The sequence below is a fragment of the Netta rufina genome, assembly GCF_964035555.1.
Source record: "Netta rufina genome assembly, chromosome: Z".
NCBI lineage: Eukaryota > Metazoa > Chordata > Aves > Anseriformes > Anatidae > Netta > Netta rufina.
This window is the reverse complement of record NC_140126.1, coordinates 24,388,890-24,409,651: the sequence shown is the minus strand read 5'-3', so window position 1 is coordinate 24,409,651 and position 20,762 is coordinate 24,388,890. Positions and strand designations below refer to the sequence as shown.

The window sequence follows — 20,762 nt, the reverse complement described above, 5'->3', positions numbered from 1 at the left end:
CTTTTTAGAAAAACAACTTGAGGTAGTAAGACAGGATTTGAGCATTAGGCTAGTAACAAAGGCAATCTTAGCAACTGGTTAGGCTCCTTACTAGGTGAGGAGGTAGATATTTCTTGATAAGAATTAAAGGCATATGTATCCAATAATATATATATATATATATATATATGTATAATATATATGTATATATATGTATATATATATATTTCTTTTTCTTTTTTCTCTGCATTTGGAAACAAGCAGGATGAGCTAATCTTGCTATGAAAGGGTGATTAAGTATTTGCAGTGTATAGTTACCAAGGATGTTGCAGGACAGTCTTTACTGGTATAATGGTATAAAATGGTATAAAATTATTTAACATGGTATAAATGGTATAAATTATTTAAATAATGATTTAAATGGTATAAAATTATTTAAATATGAACAAATTGAACCCAAGAGTCCTCAAAGAGTTGGATGAGCAATAAAGAATGGAATGCTTCGTGTCATATACATTTTTGGAGAGAATGTTATTGAAATGGTTTGTAGAGCTCTGACGCCCACATCTATTATAGAGTACTGAAAAATGGAAATGGTGTCCAAAAAGATGCATGATCTGGCTAAGGGTTAGAAAAACTGATTAATCATAAGAAATATAAAGGACGAGGTTTGTTCACTTTGTTTACAAGGTTGTAAGGTAATAAGAACTTATGACTTTGTATTGTGTTGGAGAAGTAGCCATAATATAAATACACTGTACACATGCGGTAGCATATACAAGAAGTTTGTGCAACAGAAATTTTTTTTCTCATTTTTGTTCAGCAAAATCATGACTCTTTCCAAATACCAAGAAGAATCAGCAGTAGAAATCTGAGGCCAAACAAATTCAATTTGAAATGTAGCACACATGTTTGTGGGTTATGGTGGTTAATCACTGGAATCAAAGGAGTTGGGATTTGTCATTTTTGGTGGCAACCCATCAATACTCCTTCCTGCATGAAGTGCATTAGCCAAAAGTGAAACACCAACCATAATAGAGTTACAAACTATAAAAGAGTTAGTTACAAACTAAAAGCTATTTACAAACTAAAAGCTAGTTACAAACTAGCTCTTCAACTCTGGAATATGCTTTTATGCATGTAGAGATTGGTAGTTTAACATTGGCATAGAAAAGAATAATCTATCATGAGTCTACTCTTGATAAGAACCTGAATCATCATCATTTATAGTATGTTTATGGAACTGGCATCTAAATTTTCTTGAACACAAATTTCTTGCAATAATGTGTGTCATGTGTGGAGAAAGAGGAAGCAAGAGCAAGTGAGCAAGCAGTCGCTTGTGTTTTTTTTACCTCTGTGTGACCTGTTCACACTTGCACCAGGAATGCAGAGAGCTCAATCAGTTGTTGGTGTCTGTTCAGCCATTGAATGCCCTAGTGTAGATTTCAGACACAACTAACATTACAGTTTCTCCACAGAAGAAAAGATTTAATTGTGGGATGGACTAATATTCCATACAATTTGATAATGACTGCATTTCAAGGTGCATGTGTGTTTAGGTTCCTTTTATTTCTGGGCTGAAATGATAGACATTTACTATTAAAGGTTATAAAATATTCCTTCTAGTTATTTAAGATGAAGACTCATGGGTTGAAGAATGTAAATTTATATGCTTTTGTTCAGTAAGTAAAATTAGGATGGGTAAGTCCTACTAGGGAATTAAGAAAAGACATGAGATTTTAATGTGGAATGTAGGAGAAATAAAAAGCTGTTCCAAAATGAAACTCGGTGTTGCTTTTGGATAGTCCACAGTACTACATATACTAATTATGATATAATCTCATGAACTGGGGTCTTATTTGGCTATATAGTAAAAATAGAGGAGTTATTTTGAAGTTAGTTGAAAGAAAACTTTCATTTATTATCTACATGAGAGTAGAAAAAATGTGGTAGAATTCATTGGTGGACAAATCTGTTGTAATTTCAATTAGAATTAGAAACCTTTGAGGAGCTTATTCCCCATTTGTATTCCCCTATTGTTTGCTTTCTTTGCTAGTATGTTTGTTAATTTGTTACTTGCATTCTGGGACACCCAAAATAGCATCTCATTTTTATTTCAGTAAGGAATGCCCCTAAATGTATATGATAATTTCTTTCCCTAATAATAGCTAAATAAAACTTTGATCTTTCACTCTTCAGTAGATTACTTTCTCACTTCCACTAGTGGGGCAGTGTGTTTTTGATGCTGACTTGCCAATTGATCATTTATTGTGGGGATGATCACATACTTTTATATGAAATAATAGTTTGTCTTCTGTTTGTAAGACAAACTTCTGTTGGTAAGATGTATAGAGTTGCTGAAAGTATGTTTTGTATGAAGTCTCCACGGTACTGTGAAAAATTTAAATGTCAAGCATATGCGCTTGCGATTGCATGGCAGATTTCTGTTTTTACAGTTATGGGACCGTATGTGAGAAGAATCCTGTGTGATGAATTAGGAGCTCCTGCAAATTCTGCCATAAACTGTGTTCCTCTGGAGGATTTTGGTGGACAGCGTCCTGATCCCAATTTAACATATGCAACTGCCTTGCTGGAGGCTATGAGAGGTGGAGAGTATGGATTTGGAGCTGCTTTTGATGCTGATGGAGTAAGTATTTTAATCCATTTGGAGGTTTCACTGAAGTTGTTGTTTTATCTGGGGTCAGATATGGGACATGTAAGTGTAATTTATTTGCTTTTCAGTAAGTCCTCAAAATGGAGTGATGATACCTAAAAGCAAAGATTATAGTATTTGTACTCATAAATCAGACACATATGGGGTAATTTGGCCCTGCAGATGTTTGCAAACTGAACAGGATGTGAGTCCAGAATGAGAATTCTTTATTTATTTTTTATTTTTATTTTTTTCTGTATTAGTGTAAAACTTCCTCGGGTGGGAAAAGGCAGCATATACAGATAATATTGACTAGTCACAGTTAAGTAGTAACTAAGTAACTAAATGAAGTCAGTTTTGGTTAACATTGCAAACTGAAGATTTTTTAGCTAAATAAAGCACTTAATCCTAATCTTGTTTTTTTTTTTTTTTTTTTTTTTTTTTTTTTATGTCATATAATCAGCCTACCAACAAAGTGTTACAGAAACAGCTTTCTGACCTGACAGGATGTGGGAATGATGAAAAGGCTGTGAAGAACAGAAGCTGTTATTTGTTGTCCTTATACACAAAATCTCCTCCTACTCCCTGTATAGTGCATGACATTGGCAGAAAGATTCTCCTACACAAGCATTCCCTGGCAGGAACAGATCTACTAAAGTATCGTGTAGGAGGCTGATGCTAGGGACTGATTTGGAACTTTTGTTTGTAGGGCTTGAGAGAATTATGGTGTGATAGTGAAATTATAAAGCTTTCAGGACAATGCCAATAAATTATTCTGCCCAAACAGGGGTCCAGGTAACCCAAACCCTGTTCCTTTTTTACTGTATCTACAGTGGATCTAAGAGAAGAAATTATCTTTCCCCAAAACGTAAGATTTAAGACACTCTTTTGTATCTCTTGTCTTCTTCAGGACCGCTACATGATTCTTGGCCAAAATGGTTTCTTTGTTAACGCATCTGATTCGTTGGCAATTATTGCTGCCAATCTGTCTTGCATTCCATACTTCTGTCAGATGGGTGTCCGAGGATTTGGTAGGAGCATGCCCACCAGCACAGCCCTGGACAAGTAAGACAAAACATCTATCTCTATCACCTTGGTCATTTCATTAGCTATCTCTCTATTTTGTATTATATAGCAATACCAAAATTATTAACTCTTTTGATTAGAGCTTCTAATTTTCACAACCTAGATGTGCTTGATTGTTTTAACTAGTTTCAAGGATGTCTTGATCTTACCTAGATTAATATTACCTTTACTTGAATGAAGAAAGTTTAATACAATGTGAAAAGGAAGTAAGTCGGTAAAATCTTTCTGAAAGTATGAACACTGAGTAGTAATTCATTTTCCAAATAACTTCACTGTTTTTCATAATAAATAATGGTTTACAGCCTAATCAAGGCCAGTTGAAAGTATACTTAAGCTATTTCTGGTAAGGCCAATCTGCTCCAAAAAAAACCTGCTGAAGGTGTATCCTATGTTAGCAGCTCGATTTTAAACAAGTCTCATCCAGGCCTAAATTTTCTATAAATCTCCTCCTTAGAGGATTAAGCTAAATGTTATTGCCTTAGATTTTCCGTGTGTAAAGTGTTCACAGTGATAATTGTGTCTCAGTATTAATATGGCTGCATAGCTTTACTAACAGAATGATCTGTTGCTCCTATTAAATTTGTCTAATCAGGAAACAGTCATTTTAAAATGAAATGTAACTTACATGAAGAGATTGATCACTGTTGTTTGAAAAGTAAGAATATTAGGGTGCTTCCCTATTTGGAAAATTTTGAAAATTTACTAAATTGAAAGGTTCATATAAGGCTTCATATAATGATTGTCTGAATCTTCAAGGAAATATTCCTTACTTGTAGGTAGATGGTCTGTTTTAAGAAAATACCATTAGGATGGGGTTTGCTGTATTTTACCTTATCTATTTAGCAATCTGAAAATATCATTTTTTAAGTGAAAGCTACTATTATATTAAGATACTACATGAAATAAATAGAGGTTCATTTTGGTTCTACAACCCAGAGTATGTACATTCTTGGAAGACTTGAAGACTCTGTGACTTTTAAATATGTTTGTCTTTCTTCTTAAAGCTGGTAAATACGTCAGAAAGTATGAATGTACTGAAGTCCCCTTCAATAACACTGTGACTACTTGACATATGTTCTTGACAATGTTTATTTGACCTTCTGGAGTACAGATTGTCTCCTAGTCATTACTGCCTTTTTTAGTTCGATGGAACTAAGTCTTATTATTAAATAAAACTGAGCAATTGATAATGATGGGAGGATGTAAATATTGTCCTAGTCATTCTTAGAAATATTTATTATATTATAATGATGTTTGCTGCTTGTATCCAGGACACTTTTGTTTTTTTTTTTTTTTCTCATTTGTTTTGAGGTTGTCTGTGTTTTCCTGAGGATCTAAAAGCTGCATCTTTTCAAAGATGGTTACTTTTGTTTTGTGACTCTTCATTTAGATTCATGACAATCCAAAATACCTGAATTCTGAAGTTTCTTTAATAATGCCATAATGATATCCAGATATTCACATGCTTTGGTGGCCAAAATTCTATAAGTTGCTTAACTTCCATGTGCCAGTGCTGAACTCAGCCCTTGAAGAGCCCAGCAGCCCAGCTTAGTCATGAAATCACACACAGTAGATAATCTTAAGCAAGTCACTTTTTCTATATATGGGCTGGCTACATGTATTGACATACAATAAGCAATATTATAAATACCTTCCTCAAAGGTCAGCTAGAAGAATTATTGAACCACCATGCCTTCCAGGATTCCTATTGGAGCCCACCTTAGGGAACTGCTTAACATCCAGGGAAGATTGTTGTCTATAAGAGCTATTTTCCCCCAAAATTGTAGAATGTCATTGTCTGAAATCCAGTATATTGTCTAAAGGAGTTTCATGTTGAATTGGGTTCTGATTTCATATATCTCTATACATAAGGGACAGTTTTACTGGTGCCAGTGAAATCTTTGTATGGGATACTGGATATAAAATAAAATGCTTAAAGCATTCATGATTCCATTCTCATGGACTAAAAAGCTAACTTACAAGAAAAAATAAATAAATGTATATTTTGTGAGTTGTACTTTTGAAGGACAAGAATATGTTCCCACTGCACTGAGGCAAAAAGAAAAAAGCAAGACCAAGCAGTTCCATGTAGAATTAGCACACTAGTATAGTGTTTAGTATTAGAAACCTGGACGCTCCACAAAGGAAAGGCAAATCTTTTATCTTCAAGATTATGACAGCTGATAACAGACAGCATGTTGTTTAGTGTGAGTGACACTACCATCTCTGTTTTCTGCTGTGTATCTCATCTCTGATATAATTAAGTCAATGTGGAAAATATTTTGTGTTCTCAGTAGAACATTCAGAAAAGAAAATATAACACTGCTTCTTTAAATTCTGGAGTAGGTTTCAAGTTGCTACTTACTTGTGCATGCTTTTAATCTATTGTCTTTTTTGTTTCTTGATCCTTTTTATTCCTTTTTGATAAGACTGTCTTCTGTGCTCCAGGGACAATTGTCATAGAAGTCCATTCTATATCTGCCCATACAGCTCATGCTGCAACCATGGACTGGAAAGAAACCACTGAAAATTAAGTGTACTGTAAATATTAATCCTGACAGAAAAGAAGGAAGTAATCATGGCATAGTTGAGGCTGAAAAGGATGCCTGGACATCCTTTAGTTTAATACCCCCGTTCAAATCAGGATCAACTAGAGTGTGTTGCTAAGAGCCATGTCCACTGGGCTTTGAGTGCCCCCGAGAATAAGAGACTCTTCAGCCTTTCTGGACAACCTCTTCCTGTGTCTCACCACTCTCACATTAAACGTTTATTTTTTGTACTGAAACAAAATTTCCTGTATTTCCGTTTGTGCCCATTGACTCCTGGCCTGTCACAGGGCACCACCAGAAGAGTCTGTCTCCATCTTCATTCCTCCCTTTCATCAGGTGTTTATGCACATTGGTAAGGTTCCCTCCTGAACCTTCTCTCCTCAAGGTTTAAAAATTCCATTTCTCTCAGCCTCTCCTAGTATGACAAAAGCTCCAATTCCATAGACTTCTTTGTGGCCCTTTGCTAGAACTACTCTAGTACGTCTGTATTTTTCTTGTCCTGGAGAGCCCAGAAGTGGAGACAGGATCACAAATCCTGCTGCACCAGTACTAAGTAGTGAGGAAGACTCACTTGATCTGCTGGCAGTGCTTTTTCTAATGCTGCCTAGCATGTTATTGGTCTTCTTTGACACAAAGGCTTATTGCTGATATGTGGTCAAGTCATCATCCAATAGGACCCCAGGTCCTTTTCTGCAGAGTTGCTTTTCAGCTCTTTGACCCCCAGTATGTACTGGAGTGCCTGGGATTATTCCTGCCCTTGTACAGGGTTTGGCATTGCCCTGTGTTGACCCTTATGGGGTTCCTGTTTGCCAGTATCTCAAGCCTGTTAAGGTCCCTTGGAGTGGCTGCATAGCCACCTGGTATATTATCCACTCCTTTGAATGTTGTATCATCTGCAGACTTGTGGAGGGTACACTCTACCCAGTTGTCCAGGTCATAAATAAAGCCATGATATAGACCCCTGGGGGACACCCCTAGGTCTTCAGATGGAATTTGTGCTGCTGATCACATCTGCTTGAGCTTTTTTTTTTTTCTGCCAGTTTTCAATCTGCTTCACTGTCAAGTTATCTGCTGTGTGTTTCATCATTTTGTCTACGAAGATATTAAGGGAGAGAGAGTTGAAAGCGTTGCTGAAGTCTATATAGACAAAATCCACTATTCTTCCCTCATCCAGTGAGCTAGTCACCTAACTGTAGAAGGCTAACTGATTGGTTAGGCATGATTTCCTCTTTATAAATTTGTGTTGATTACTTGCAGTCACCTTCTTGTCCTTCATAGGTTTGGAAGTGATTTCCAGACTAGGTACTCCATCTACCTTCCAGGGATTAAGGTGAGGCTGACTGGTCTGTACTTCTCTAGATCATTTTTGTTGTCCCTCTTGAACCTAGGATTGATATTTGCTTGCTTTCTGTCCACCAAAGGCTCCCCCAGTTGCCATGACCTTTTGAATATAACTGAGAGTAGCCTGTCAATGACATTGGCCGGCTCTCTCAGGATCTGAGGTCTCATGTACTTGTGCATGTCTTGTTTAAATGTTCCCTGTTGTGCTTCCCCTCTACTGAAGGAAAGTATTCCTTGCTTAAGAATTTTTCACTCATCCCTCATCTTAGATTTGTCCTTAGAAAAAGGCTCTTGTGTTACTTAGTTATAGTTACAGTAGAAAGTGTGAATTGTTAAGGTGAGTGAAAGGTCTGACAGATAAAGCTTTAACTGAAGTATTGGTTAAAATGGACTTGCTGAATTAAATCCTAATAAACTTCCAAATAATGATTTTAATGAAAACTGTAAAAGTTTTGAATGTCACAGTTCTTCATCTGATGTTAGCTGTAATCTGTCTTGTTTGCCTAACTTTCCAAAACTGCTTGGCTTTTGCCTTTCTTCTAGCTATTAACTATTTGCTGTTATGCTAGTACTAAATATTTTGTTTGTTTCTAAAATGGACATCAAAATATGCATCAAATTTTTTATGGTGGGTCTTGACCTTGGCAGCTAATAAACGCTCATACAGCTGCTTTCTCCCTATCCTCAACAGAATGGGCAGAGAAAATAGGATGAAAGAGCTCATGGGTCAAACTAAAGACAGGGAGATCTCTTACCAATTATGGGCAAAACACACTTGACTTGGGGAAATTTATTGCCAATCAAAACAGATTTGGGTAGTGAGAAACAAAAAACCCACAAATATTAAAACAATACCTTCCTCCTACATCCCACTTTTTTTGGAGGCTTAACTTTACTCCTTTGTTCTCAACTCTTTGACCTTTTTCTCTCAAGCAGCACAAGGGGTTGGGGAGTAGAGATTGCAGTCAGTTCATGTCAGCTCATTTCTGGCACTCCTTTTTTCTTACACTTCTGCCCTAAAGTAGCATGGGGTCTCCATATGGGCTGTAGTCCTTCAGGAAAAAGTTTGTCCCGTGTGGGCTCTCCACACATGGCAGTCCTTGTCAGGGAATATCCACTGGTTTATGGCACGGGGTTACCCACAGCATGCACTATGGATATTCCTTCACTGTTGTTTTCTCTGTGGTCTGTGGGGGAATCTCCTCCCAGTCCTTCTCCACAGACCTTGGTGTTTGTAGAGTTGTTTTTTGGGCTTTATATTCCCAAGCCCTCATTGCTGGGCAGCATTTTACGCTTTCAAATGTTTGTTTCATCTGAATTGCCACCACCTGCTGGTCTTAGCTGTGCCCTGTGCTTTGTCCTTTTTGGAGCTGTTTGAAACTATCTGGGTCCAGCGTGAGGACCCATGCTCTTGCTGCCAACACCTGCATGGCTACACCCAGAGTAACCACTAAAACAAATCCCTTAAACGCCTAAATATTTCACTCACATCTAGACTGTCATTCATTCAAGTTTGCATGTATTCCATTTGAAATAGTTGAACCTAGAGCAGATCTTATAGACAAAGATTAAGTAGTAAATTTTTTTCCTATTCATACCAGTTTAATAAGTTGCTTAGACGTCTTGCCTTGCTAGATTTAATCTTGAAGTTTGATAACTTGAATTAGCCATAATTTGGCTTTGAATGCATGTCTTTGAATGCATGTATTTAAAAATACTTTCAGAAGTCTTTTTTGTTACTAAATTAGAAGATACAAATAAAGGAAAAGGACAATCAGGGCCAACTGTAATCTACAATGTGATAGTATGTACAGCAGCCTATGCTTGAAAAAGTCATAAAGTTACCAATTTCATTTTCTTGAGGAGAATAAGAATATGACTTCATTAACGAAGGAGGAAGAGCACAGTTAATAAACTGAGTACTTAGAAAACACTTCTACTGTGATGTTGAATGCTGATATTCCTGATTTTTTTATATTTTGACATTCTGATACTAAAAAATGAGAAACAATGTTAAAAAATATTACTGAAAAGGAAATGGCAGTATTTTTAATGCTACATGCAGTAGGTTAGAAGAAATAGCACATAGAAATGAAGCAAAACTGGTTTCCTACTCGCTATGTCTCAGTCTTCCTGAAGAAGTTAGGAAATGCTAACTGCAAGCGTATCTATGTGGGATTTAAAAATGCAGTCACTACTCCATAAAAAAATAAAACACATGGAAATGTTTTCCCAGTTGATGTTACAAGTAAGAAAATGGGAGCTAATGATGGTCAGAAGGATGTGAACATTATTATTATTTATTTTTTTTATGAGACACAGATGGATTCTGCTAGGCATGCTTTTGATGTATTTGATATATTTGATGTATCATGTATTTGATGGTGTAACTATGTCTCTGAAAGAGCACTTAGGTTTTCAGAGCCCCACTAGTGACTGAAAGGTATGATTTGATCTGTGTCTACAAAATGAATTTGTTTATTGTTGTGTAACCCAACTGTCTTTTTGGGCCTGCTTCTGGATCTCAGTGCTAACAGTGGTTCTCTCACAGGAGAGAATTGGCTCAATAGAACTACTGTCTTATGAGGTCATGGGACCTCTCTTACCTGGAATGTTATCTGTAAAGCAAAGAAAAAACATGTCTTCTTATGGTGCATCCATATTATGTGGTCATTGTATAGACTAAAATTATATTAGAGCTTTTAATAGCTTCAGCTATTAAAAATGCCATGCATAGTACTTGAAAGAAAATATATATAAAATCTAGTAGTTTGTTCATTTTTATGTATGATGATGTGTTGTTTAATAGTTTTTCAGTGTGCATTTAATGGAAGCAATAATCTAGAGGACTTAAATGTTGCTTAGGAATACACCAATAGCAGATGAAGCAGTGGATTACAAGAGAATTCACTTGAGATGTCTAACATTTACATGTGTTTCCTTGAAGTGACTGCTGGGGTATACTTGTATGTACTGTAGGAAGAGTATAGCATTTGACAGGAAACATCTGCTTTAATATGCTCCAACATCAACAGGATTGTGGCGGTCGGTCGCCAGACTTCAATTCTCTGGCAATACATAACCTTAGGCTGGTATTCTTTTTCTTGTGGGGAATGTGAAGCTGTGTACACTGTTGAAGAAACTATTCTTTTTCATATCCTTGTATTCTGGTTTATCTGATGTCTGCTTAACAGAAAAGGAAATGGAATACTGAGATGTTAGCTAATGGTCTACAAAATGAGAATCACAAGAGTGAGCAAAAGTTGTTTCTGTAGGAATTATGAAGTTGGGTGGGTGTGGAAAATAATAATCAAGTTGGTACAGGAAGAGAGGATTGTTTAGAGAGTTCTTTTATGGCTAACATTATCTAATACCTTGTTTCTATGGCCAGGTCCATATAACAACATTTAGTTGCTCAGATTATATTTATCCTGAACAGAACTAGTCACCTCAGTGTCTGCTGTACATCTGATAGTCCATCTTTTAATGCAGTTCTGACACCTTAGTTTTCTGTATGCTGATTGTCCGTTTACTGGCTGGTTGGCTAGAAGCAGGTTTTGAGGGGGCCTACAGTGGTAGTGACTGTTCTGACTTAAATATCCGCATGCAGCAAGGGGTAGAGATGTGATGGCTCTGAATAAATTACGTTGGGTGCAGGAGGAGGCAATTCCTGTTAGCAAGAAACTCTTAAATTCATAGTGCTGACGATGATTTGAAGGGGGATTGGTTTTGTCCAAAGCTCAGCAAAAAGGTTTGCTGAAATGGCTCTGCCTGTTTTGTTCCTGTAGGACAGAAGCCCCCAACATTACAACGTTGTTTCCACTAGCAAATATTGAACATTTTTCTTTGGCATTGAAAACAGTTGTAATAGAAAGAAACCACGAAGGCATAATGAAGTTTGAATGATGACTTAGTGCTTACTGTGTTATGTCAGAGTCAAACTATGCACAAAAATTGATACAGGCTGATGAGATGGCCAAGAAAGAAGGACTGAATGTTCCCCTGAATGTGATTCCCAGCAAGGACAGAGCTACTGGGAGGCAGTGCTCTAAGCCCAAGTCTCAGCTGGAGGATACAGCTCTATGCAGACCTACTTTCCCCTTGAAACACTGGACTCTCTCTGTACATTTTTCGTGGGAGAGTATTGTCCACTGTAAAGTGCCTGTGCTGCTTCTTGTCCCCTGCTTCCCATCCTCCAGTTCCCTGACACAGCAGGAAACTGTCAGGGAAACAAATAAAAATTTAAATAGTGTCTTCCTCAGAAATCTGTGCTGCATATATATTCTTTCCTGCTGTGCTATAATCATTCCATTATATGTAGGATTTAGTATTCCTGAGGACAATTAATGTACGTGTGCAACAGAGTGCATGCATTGTTAGTTCCTGAATCCTGAAAGCAAGTAGGAATACAGGAGATCACAGAGCCTGCTGAAAATAGATGTTATTTCATCTCTGGACAACTCTAAATAGTTACATAAATAATCTCATAAACTTGAAAAAGTTAAGAAGCTGACTTTTCCAACCAGAGAGTGTGATTGCTTTTGATAATAGCTCTGTGGGTATGTTCTTTGTTGACTGAATAGTATCTAGTAGTGTAGCCATTAAGTATGTGTCTTTACAGAAAAGTGTACATATGAAGGAATGGATTTAAGTACAGAGCATAATCAGCTGAGACACCATTTGCAGCAGATCACAGACTGAATAGGTGAAAATAGGCACTATGCTGTAAGAATTATTTTGAAGGAGTAAGGGACTCAGGCCTTCAACTAGTGCCTAATGCACAAGTCTTAACTAGGCTGGAGTGAGGAGGGTCTCTCTGAGTTCTGCCACTTCTCCTGAATCTAACTGAGTCAGTTGAAGGATCTCTAGTCAAGCAAGCTTAAAAAGGCCCCATCTGTATGATTACAGCTACTCATAAAATTGGACTATAGCATATTCCCTTGACTCTGTTACTACGTGGTTTCAATCTGCAGTTTAACTTCAGGCTTTTCTAACTAAAAGAATTTCTGTAGTGTCTGATCTCTGAAAGAGAATCTATTCCAACATGTTTGCTATTAAAAGCCATTGTGCAATCTGCCTATCAACACTCAGGTAGGTATAACTCAAACAGGTTTAGTGACACTGTTCACATCTTCAGTGTGAAGATCTTGAATACTTCACAGACACAAAGGCATTGATCAAACCTCAGCCCTTCTTGTATGATTTCATAGGGACAAATACGGTCTTGCAATAAGCAAGTGAAGAGAGAAATTGCTTATGTAATCAGGAAATAGGCTCCCAACAAGTTCATTATAAATAAGTTATTGTAGACCAGGAAATTAAAGGCTGTTTTTTTCAAAAGTGGTCTCCAGCTTGGAGACTATCAGCTTTTCTTTTCCTTGTCTGATCTTTCAAAGGATTCTGAGAACTGGTTGTTTCCATTGATAGCCTTTACATTGTAAGTTTGACCTTGGCCATTTGACTGTTAGTCTTTTTTAATTATATACCATGTTTGAAAAAATTAAGTCTAAGTGATGTATGTAAGTTAAGATGAGTCTACCGTGAAGCAGAGACTTAAGGTTTCCTGTGCTTTAATCATAGACCAAGGTTAAAGCTTAATGTTCCCTATGTAAACACCAAAAAAAAACAACACATTTTTGGATGCTAATGCATGTGGCCTTTTATTGCTGTTTATCAGGCAGTAGCAATTAAAGAAATATGCAACTCTTAGTTGCCATGGAGAACAACGTACCAAATTCTACTTGTGCCTTTGTATTTCCCCGAGTTCTTCATTTACAAATATTGTATGAATTTTGTTGAAGTTTTTGTAACTTTTGTATGAAGTTTCCGTAACATAGTATCTTGTTTCATTGCAACCACATGCTTTTCATCTGTATTCTTGATGATTTGTTTTAATGACAAAATTTGTGAAAGAAGCAGGATAGGTACCCTGCATTCCTTTCCCCACATGGATGTCCTTCACTCTTGAGTTCTAAGGGATTCTTCCAAAATAATGACTTCTCCAAGTTATAAATACAGCCTTCTACTTGGTTGATGGAGCATTCACTTGCTGTAACTGTGATTTGTTTAAGTTCTGCCAGTTGTGACACTGCTCTTTTTATCTTCCTTCTGTGGGATAAGTCAGTCTCACTTTCTCTTATCTGGAATAGGCTTGTAGATTTTTTTAAAACACCTCTGTCAAGCTGAATCCATGTCACATATAAGCAGTTTTTAAATTAGACAAAGCAGAAGGACAAGTTTAAGGTGTGTTCTGGAATGCTGCAGAAGAACAACTGCATAAAACCTTCATAAATATAATTTAACATGTTAGAAGTATAATACAGATTTGTTGAGCACTGTGTTATGGGAAATTTGTTCAGGATTTGCAACTTTTTAAACAACACTGCAATAAAAATGTCTGTATATGTCCTTTGTGTGCTTGTGTATCTGGTAAAGAATAGCGTTTTTTCCCTTCTAACTTTCAAATACATTATGCAGCTAAATGTTTTATTTATATAAATATGCCATGATTCAAAAGCTTTGTGGAGGAAAAAACAGCAATTATTGTTACAAGGCACGGCAATCCTTTCATTAGTTTTGCCTTAGTTTCATTTCTACAATGCACTTGTAATCTAACTGTTACCCTCAATGTATTGTGTATTTTTGAACTTTCCGGGACAGAATGAATTGTGCTTTTGTGTTTCTCAGTGGCTGCATTTCATTTCTTGGAAAGAAGCGTACAGAAAGCATGTCTGTGTACTAGGAAATATCTGTAGGAAACCCTGTGTTGTCCTCTATGGCTGAAAGGTCCTGTGGCTTACATCTTTACTTTGCACACAGCTTAGATTTTGGACCTGAAAGAGATTCACTGGCCAATTCTGACCCTGAGGCAACTGACCCTACTAAGAATGGTGGGTTGCAGTTATGCAGTTAGTTGCCTTCTGGCCTGTGCTTGAAGTGGGCAGCTATGGCCCTGAGCCTGGAACGAACAGGTTCATTGGTTGTACAGTGAACAGTTTTGAGGACCGAGTGCAGAAAGTTGTATTGAAAACTCTCGACATTTATCGATGAAAAGATGAGTTGAAAGCTTTACTGTGCTCTGTTTCCAGCTTAAGTTATGACTGTAAATTAGGTCTACTTGTATAGCTTGTCTGCCAAACTTAGAGAGAACAAGATTTTGTGCTTGGTGGGACATAAACATATTCTGTAACTGTGACTGATTTATTAAGAAATAAGTTTATCTGGAGTCTTAACAAACAAACTTTTGTCTGGACTTCCTCTGCCACATCTGAAAACTACCTGAAGCAAAAACACAATTTTTTGCAAATCATTCTGAGCAGGTCTTGCACTTTGCAATTGACAGATGTTGGGAAATAGTCCAGAGTTGCCCTAGTAAAGTCCACAGTAAAGTCCAGTCTTCTTAGTGACACATCTGTCTTATATCTGAAAATGTATGTAAATATGAATAAGCAACAAGAATTTATACAAATGTCTTGATAAAAAAGTCCAAAAGCATTCTAATTAAAACAATCTGAGGCATTGCTCAGCAAGTCACTTGAAGACTTTGTGACTACTAAAAAAGAGTTTAAAATAAAGTCCCCTTTTACTTTCAAGAATTTATGCAGTCTTATTTTTGGCTTTAACCTTGAAAGGCTCCCATGTGGATTAGCATGTCTGAACAAGTTTCATCTGTATCAGGCAGCACAGCTGTTATCAGCCCAAGAGTGACCTCTCCCATCAAAGGATTTTTGTAAATTGGTGACCTTCATGGAGAAGGCTTCCTGCTGATGTCAAAGAAAACCTTTCTGGCACAGAATTTCAGAACAGTATGTTTAAAATTCTATTTCTTATAAGTATTTTTTAAAGTGTGATCTTCTGGTAAATTAATAGATTAGATTGTTTACAAATTAAGAAGACAGAAAATTGTTCTTTACATTCTGTTGGTTTGGAAGAAGTTCTCTGTAGAACTGTGATAGAGCCATGGTACTTTACACCCTTCAGAGAAATACGGGATTCCTGTAAGAACAGATCTTACTTTAAGACTTAGTCGCTTGAATTGTCAGATTTATTTTGGAGGAGCAGAAACATTGTCTTCCGCTTCCTTTTGTGGAGTAATGAAAGAGGCCTATGATCTTTCCAGAGTCAGAATAAGGAGGTGAAAGTTATGTGTGTGTGAGAGAGAGTGCTCTTAGGAGAACCTAGTATTAATGGAGAATGGAGGTTCCCTTTCTTAATAGTCTTCTAAGTTACCATTGAAGCTCTGTTTTTAGTATGAGTCTGAGAAATCACTTAATTTCACATAGTACACTGCAGTGAAAACTTAATTAAATTCTTTCTATAAGCAGAATATATGAAAAGTGCTGGAATACTCTGGTAATTTCTACTATAAGAATATTCCAGATTCCAGATAGAAAGAAAATCCAGTATCCAAATCCAGTATTCCAAACATAAAGAAGACAGAGCTGGGTTCTTTCCAGTGGTGCCCAGTGACAGGACAAGAGGCAGTGGGTACAGACTGAAATAAAAATAGAAGAATAGTGCAGGAGTCTACCTGTGACCTGTCCTGTATATATGTTTATCAGTGATCAGGAGAAGGGGATGGAGGGCACTCTAACCAAGTTTGCAGATGATACCAAATTGGAAAGCGGTCTGTTGTTATGCCGGAAGGTATCAGAGGGGCCTGGACAGCTGGGAAGGACAGACATGGACCTGATGAAGTTCTGCAAGGACAAGTGATGAATCCTGTCCCTAAAATGGCAGAGCCCTGCGGTGATGCAGGCTACAGGCAGAGGAGCTGGAGAGCAGCTCTGTGAAGACCTGCTCTTGGGTCCTGGTGTGCAGTGAGCTGGATGAGGGCCACCTGTGTATCCCAGAATCAACAGCAGTCTTGGCTGTATGAATGAGAGCATGGCCCAGAGCCAGTGGGAATCGATTATTCTCAGCACTTTTGAAAACACTTCCACATACTGTGTCTGGACCAGGGATCCCCAACACAGGAAAGATTTCAAACTGGAATGAGTTCAGTGAAGGGTCGCCAAGACAGCTGGGGGTTGGAGCACAGGCCCTAAATAAGTGTTGGGAGCTGTGGGTTTGTTCAGCCTGGAGAAGGGATGCGTTTGTCAAGACATAAGAGCAGCCACCTGTAGTATCCACCTATATAAATGTTGTCAGGATGGAGCATGTCACAGCTATGTATGGTTAGAGGACAAGAGACAACACATAGTTTGGAACAAGGGGGTTGTTCCAAACCCATCTGGATAAAATAATGAGCAACATAGTCTTATCTCGTATTTGACCCTGACTTGGTCAGGAGGTTGGACTAGAGACCTCCCATGATACCTTACAGTCTGAACGTTTTTTTATTGTGCTGTGGCCCTATGAAGAAACCATTGCTGGAACATTCTGGTGCTGCAGGATTGTTAAGGTTGCCAGCATTCTTGCAGTCCGGTAGTTAACATGATTATCAGCAAAGTGATGTACAGAAAACTTCTTAGTTTCACTTCTTTCACTTTTTGTTCTCTTTTAAATCAAAGAGGTTCGCCAGCTGTAGAAGCTGCACTTTTTTTTTCCTTTTTTTTCTTTTTTTTTTTCCTTTTTTTTTTTTTCTCCTGATAATTGTCTGAGCTATCCTGCTGACTCTGAGAGGATGTGTGCAGTATTACAGTACTTGGGAAGTGAGGAAGAAAAGGCTGTGGAATTAGCCAGTAACTTCTGACAAGTACCTAAGACTGTTGTTTCTCTGTTACTTGGACAATTCAAAGTACTGAAACTCCATCCTGAATAGCTGTCAAAGCACAGTTTGGTGTCACAGGTTGTAGTTATATTAATATCTGTTTTGTATCTTTATTAATGAGCATAGGCACAGTGCCTTTTTTAACAGCTGACCTCACTGTAATAGGCCTAAACAGGCTAAATATCATTGGTCACATGTGTACTCCAAATTACTGAAGAGTCTTTTCCCTGTAGTTGGTTCATAGGATTCTTGATTTTTTTTGGTAAAAGGTCACGGGTCTTGCCAATTGTTAATGATGTCCTTACTGAGACTCACCTACGGGCATGAACATATGGACAACAACCTCAGTAAGGATTTTCAGAATGTGAGACGTGTGCCCCTCTACGCCTCTCATGAGAAAGCTGTAGGCTACGAAATTTTATTTCCTTTCCCTGTAGCATGCATATCTTATGGGTCCTATTGACATTTCATTTTTATACTCAGTATGAAATTCTTGCCAAATCCTTAAATAGGCAAAGTCCAGTACTGATATTAAAGACCACCTAGTTCCAATCCCCCTGCCATGGGCAGGGACACCTCCCACGACACCAGGTTGCTCAAAGCCCCATCCAGCTGGGCCTTGAACACCTCCAGGGATGAGGCATCCACATCGTCTCTGGGCAGCCTGTTCCAGTGCCTCACCACCACCTGAGTGAAGAATTTCCTCTTATCATCTAATCCAAATCTCTCCTCTTTTAGTTTAAAAGCATTCTCCCTTGTCCTGTCATTATCTGCCTTAGCAAAAAGTTTCTCTCCGTCTTTTTTATAAGCCCTCCTTAAATATTGAAAAGACGCAATGACGTCACCTTGGAGCCTTCTCTTCAGGCTGAATATCCCCAGCTCTCTCAGCCTTTCTTCATAGGAGAGGTGCTCCAGCCCTCAGATAAATTTCTTAACCCTCTTCTGGACCCACTCTAACAGCCCCACATCTTTCCTGTACTGGGAACCCCAGACCTGCAGGCAGCACTCCTGGTTGGGCCTCACAAGGGCAGAGCAGAGGGTGACAATCCCCTCCCTCAACCTGCTGGCCACTCCTCCGCCGATTCAGCCCATGATGCAGTTGGCCTTTTGGGCTGCAAGTGTGCACTGCTGGCTCATGATGAGCTTTTTGTCCACCAGAACCCCCAAGTCCTTCTCTGCAGGGCTGCTCTCAATGAGTTCTTCTCCCAGTCTGTGCTCATGTCTGGAACTGCCTCGACCCAAGTGCAGCACCTTGCTGTTAGACTTGTTGAACCTCATGCAATTCACATGGGCCCACTTCTCATGCTTGTCCAGGTCCCTTCTGAAGGCATCTTTTCCTTCTGGCCTATTAACTGTACCACTCAGCTACGTATCATCTGCAAACTTGCCAGGGGTGCACTCAGTCCCACTGTCTGCATCACTGTTGAAGATATTAAACAGCAGTGGTCCCAAGACTTGAGGGACGCCAGTCATCACCAGCATCCACCTGGACAGTCATTGACCACCACTGTCTGGGTGTGGCTTTCAAGTCAGTCCTTCAATCCAGTGAATGGCCCACCCTTGAAATCTATTTTTCTCCAGTTTGGAGATCAGGATATCATGTAGGACTGTGTCAAAGGCCTTGCAGAAGTCCAGGTAAATGACATTGGTCAGGCTTGCTTTGACAACTGATGCAGTCACTCCAACATAGAAGGTCACCAGATGGGTCAGGCACTGTTTTCCCTTGGTAAAACCATGCTGGCTGTCTTGGATCACCTCCTTTTCCTGCATGTGCCTTGACATTGCTTCCAGGAGGATTTGTTCCGTGCTCTTGCCAGGCACAGAGGTGACACTCACTGATCTGTAGTTCTCTGGGACTTCCTTTCTACCCTTTTTAAAAATGGGAGTGATGTTTCCTCTTTCCCAGTCACCGGGGACTTCACCTGAGTGCCAGGACTTTTCAAATATGCTGGAGAGAGGCTTGGCATCTCCATCAGCCAGTTCCCTCAGGACCCTGGGATACATGGCATTGGGTCCCATAGGCTTGTACCTGTTCAGTTTCATCAGGTGGTCTCAAATGTGCTCTTTGCTTATAGTTGGAGGGACTTTGCTCTCCCAGCCCTCGCATAGAGGGTGAGGGACTTGAGAGATGTGGGAAGCCTGACTGGCAGTGAAGACTGATGCAAAGAACTTGTTGAGGATCTCAGCCTTCTCCATGTCTTAACTAGATATGTACATATATAGATGTTAAACATATATATGCATATGAATGCAGAAATAGTAATGAAAAGTGATTTTTTGTGTCTCAGCAAGGAAGGGCATGAATAACGTTAAGTATTACTGCAATACATCTGGAGAACGTGGTCACATGCTTACCAGATGGTTGGACTTTTCAGTCATCGGTACTATGAACCCTCTGCCATCAAACCTCAGATTCTGTGTGGATCTACAGTACGTGTGAGCAATTTCACCTCACAGAGACTCTAAGCAATGTGCCAACTGGTTTTATTATGTGAAAGACAAAATTCTGTTAGCTTATGTTGCTGCCAAAGCACATCTCTCTCTTATTATATACTCACACAAATGCTTGTATTTGCAAGTTGATTTTACCAGAGCAACTTTCATCTCTTGCTTTATCCTTGCTTTTAGCATATCTGTATTTAGATACTGTATATATGAACAGCTGTTTCTAGTGATTCTATTAGAGTTGGTATGAAGGGGACAATGAAGTTTTCACATGGCAGGGAGTCACAGGCTCTCTGTCCTGAAGGTTATACTTCCTTTGGGAGCTGACTCTTAAAACATTTATGAAAGAGGGTGCGAAGTTACACATTTTGGATTTGAATCTCAAACTGATGACTAAAGCAACATGAGAACAGCATCTGGTATGGAACATTATGATGGGTACACCTGTTAGCATCCCACACAATGAAGAAAACAAATCCATAATAGAGTTACACAGACTGCTTCATATGAAAAGCTTTCCAATACATTTGTAACCAAGAGAAACAGACAGAAACAGCATTAGTTACTGTAATACTGTTTGTCAGAAGTTTTCAAACTCAAAAGTTTGAGTTCATGGAAATATTGCACAGTTTAATGTCAGACTGATGACATTTTCATGTAGAATCATAGAGTTATTAAGGTTGGAAGACACCTCCAAGATCATCTGGTCCAACCATTCCCCTATGACCAGTATCACCCACTAAACCATGTCCCTAAGCAACATGTCCAACTTTCCTTTAAACGACTCCCAGGGATGGTGACTCCTCCACCTCCCTGGGCAACCGTTCCAAGGCCTGACTACTGTTTCTGAGAAGAAATGTCTCCTCATTTCCAACCTGAACCTCCCCTGGCGCAACCTGAGGCCTTTCCCTCTAGTCCTATCACTGGTTATCTGCCAGAAGAGGCCGACACTCAGCTCCCCACACCTTCCTTTCAGGGAGTTCACCAGCTTCGTAGC

The 20,762-nt window shown here is 38.6% G+C and overlaps 1 protein-coding gene across 1 annotated transcript in view; it reads left to right on the top strand.

Moving 5' to 3' along the window:
* PGM5 (phosphoglucomutase 5) overlaps positions 1-20,762 on the top strand; it is an 83,659-nt gene that overhangs the window by 13,785 nt on the left and 49,112 nt on the right. Inside the window, exons 5-6 of the mRNA XM_084305622.1 lie at positions 2,436-2,626; positions 3,543-3,697. Of these exons, the coding sequence (XP_084161748.1) occupies positions 2,436-2,626; positions 3,543-3,697 (346 nt within the window). The remainder of the gene's footprint in view (positions 1-2,435; positions 2,627-3,542; positions 3,698-20,762) is intronic.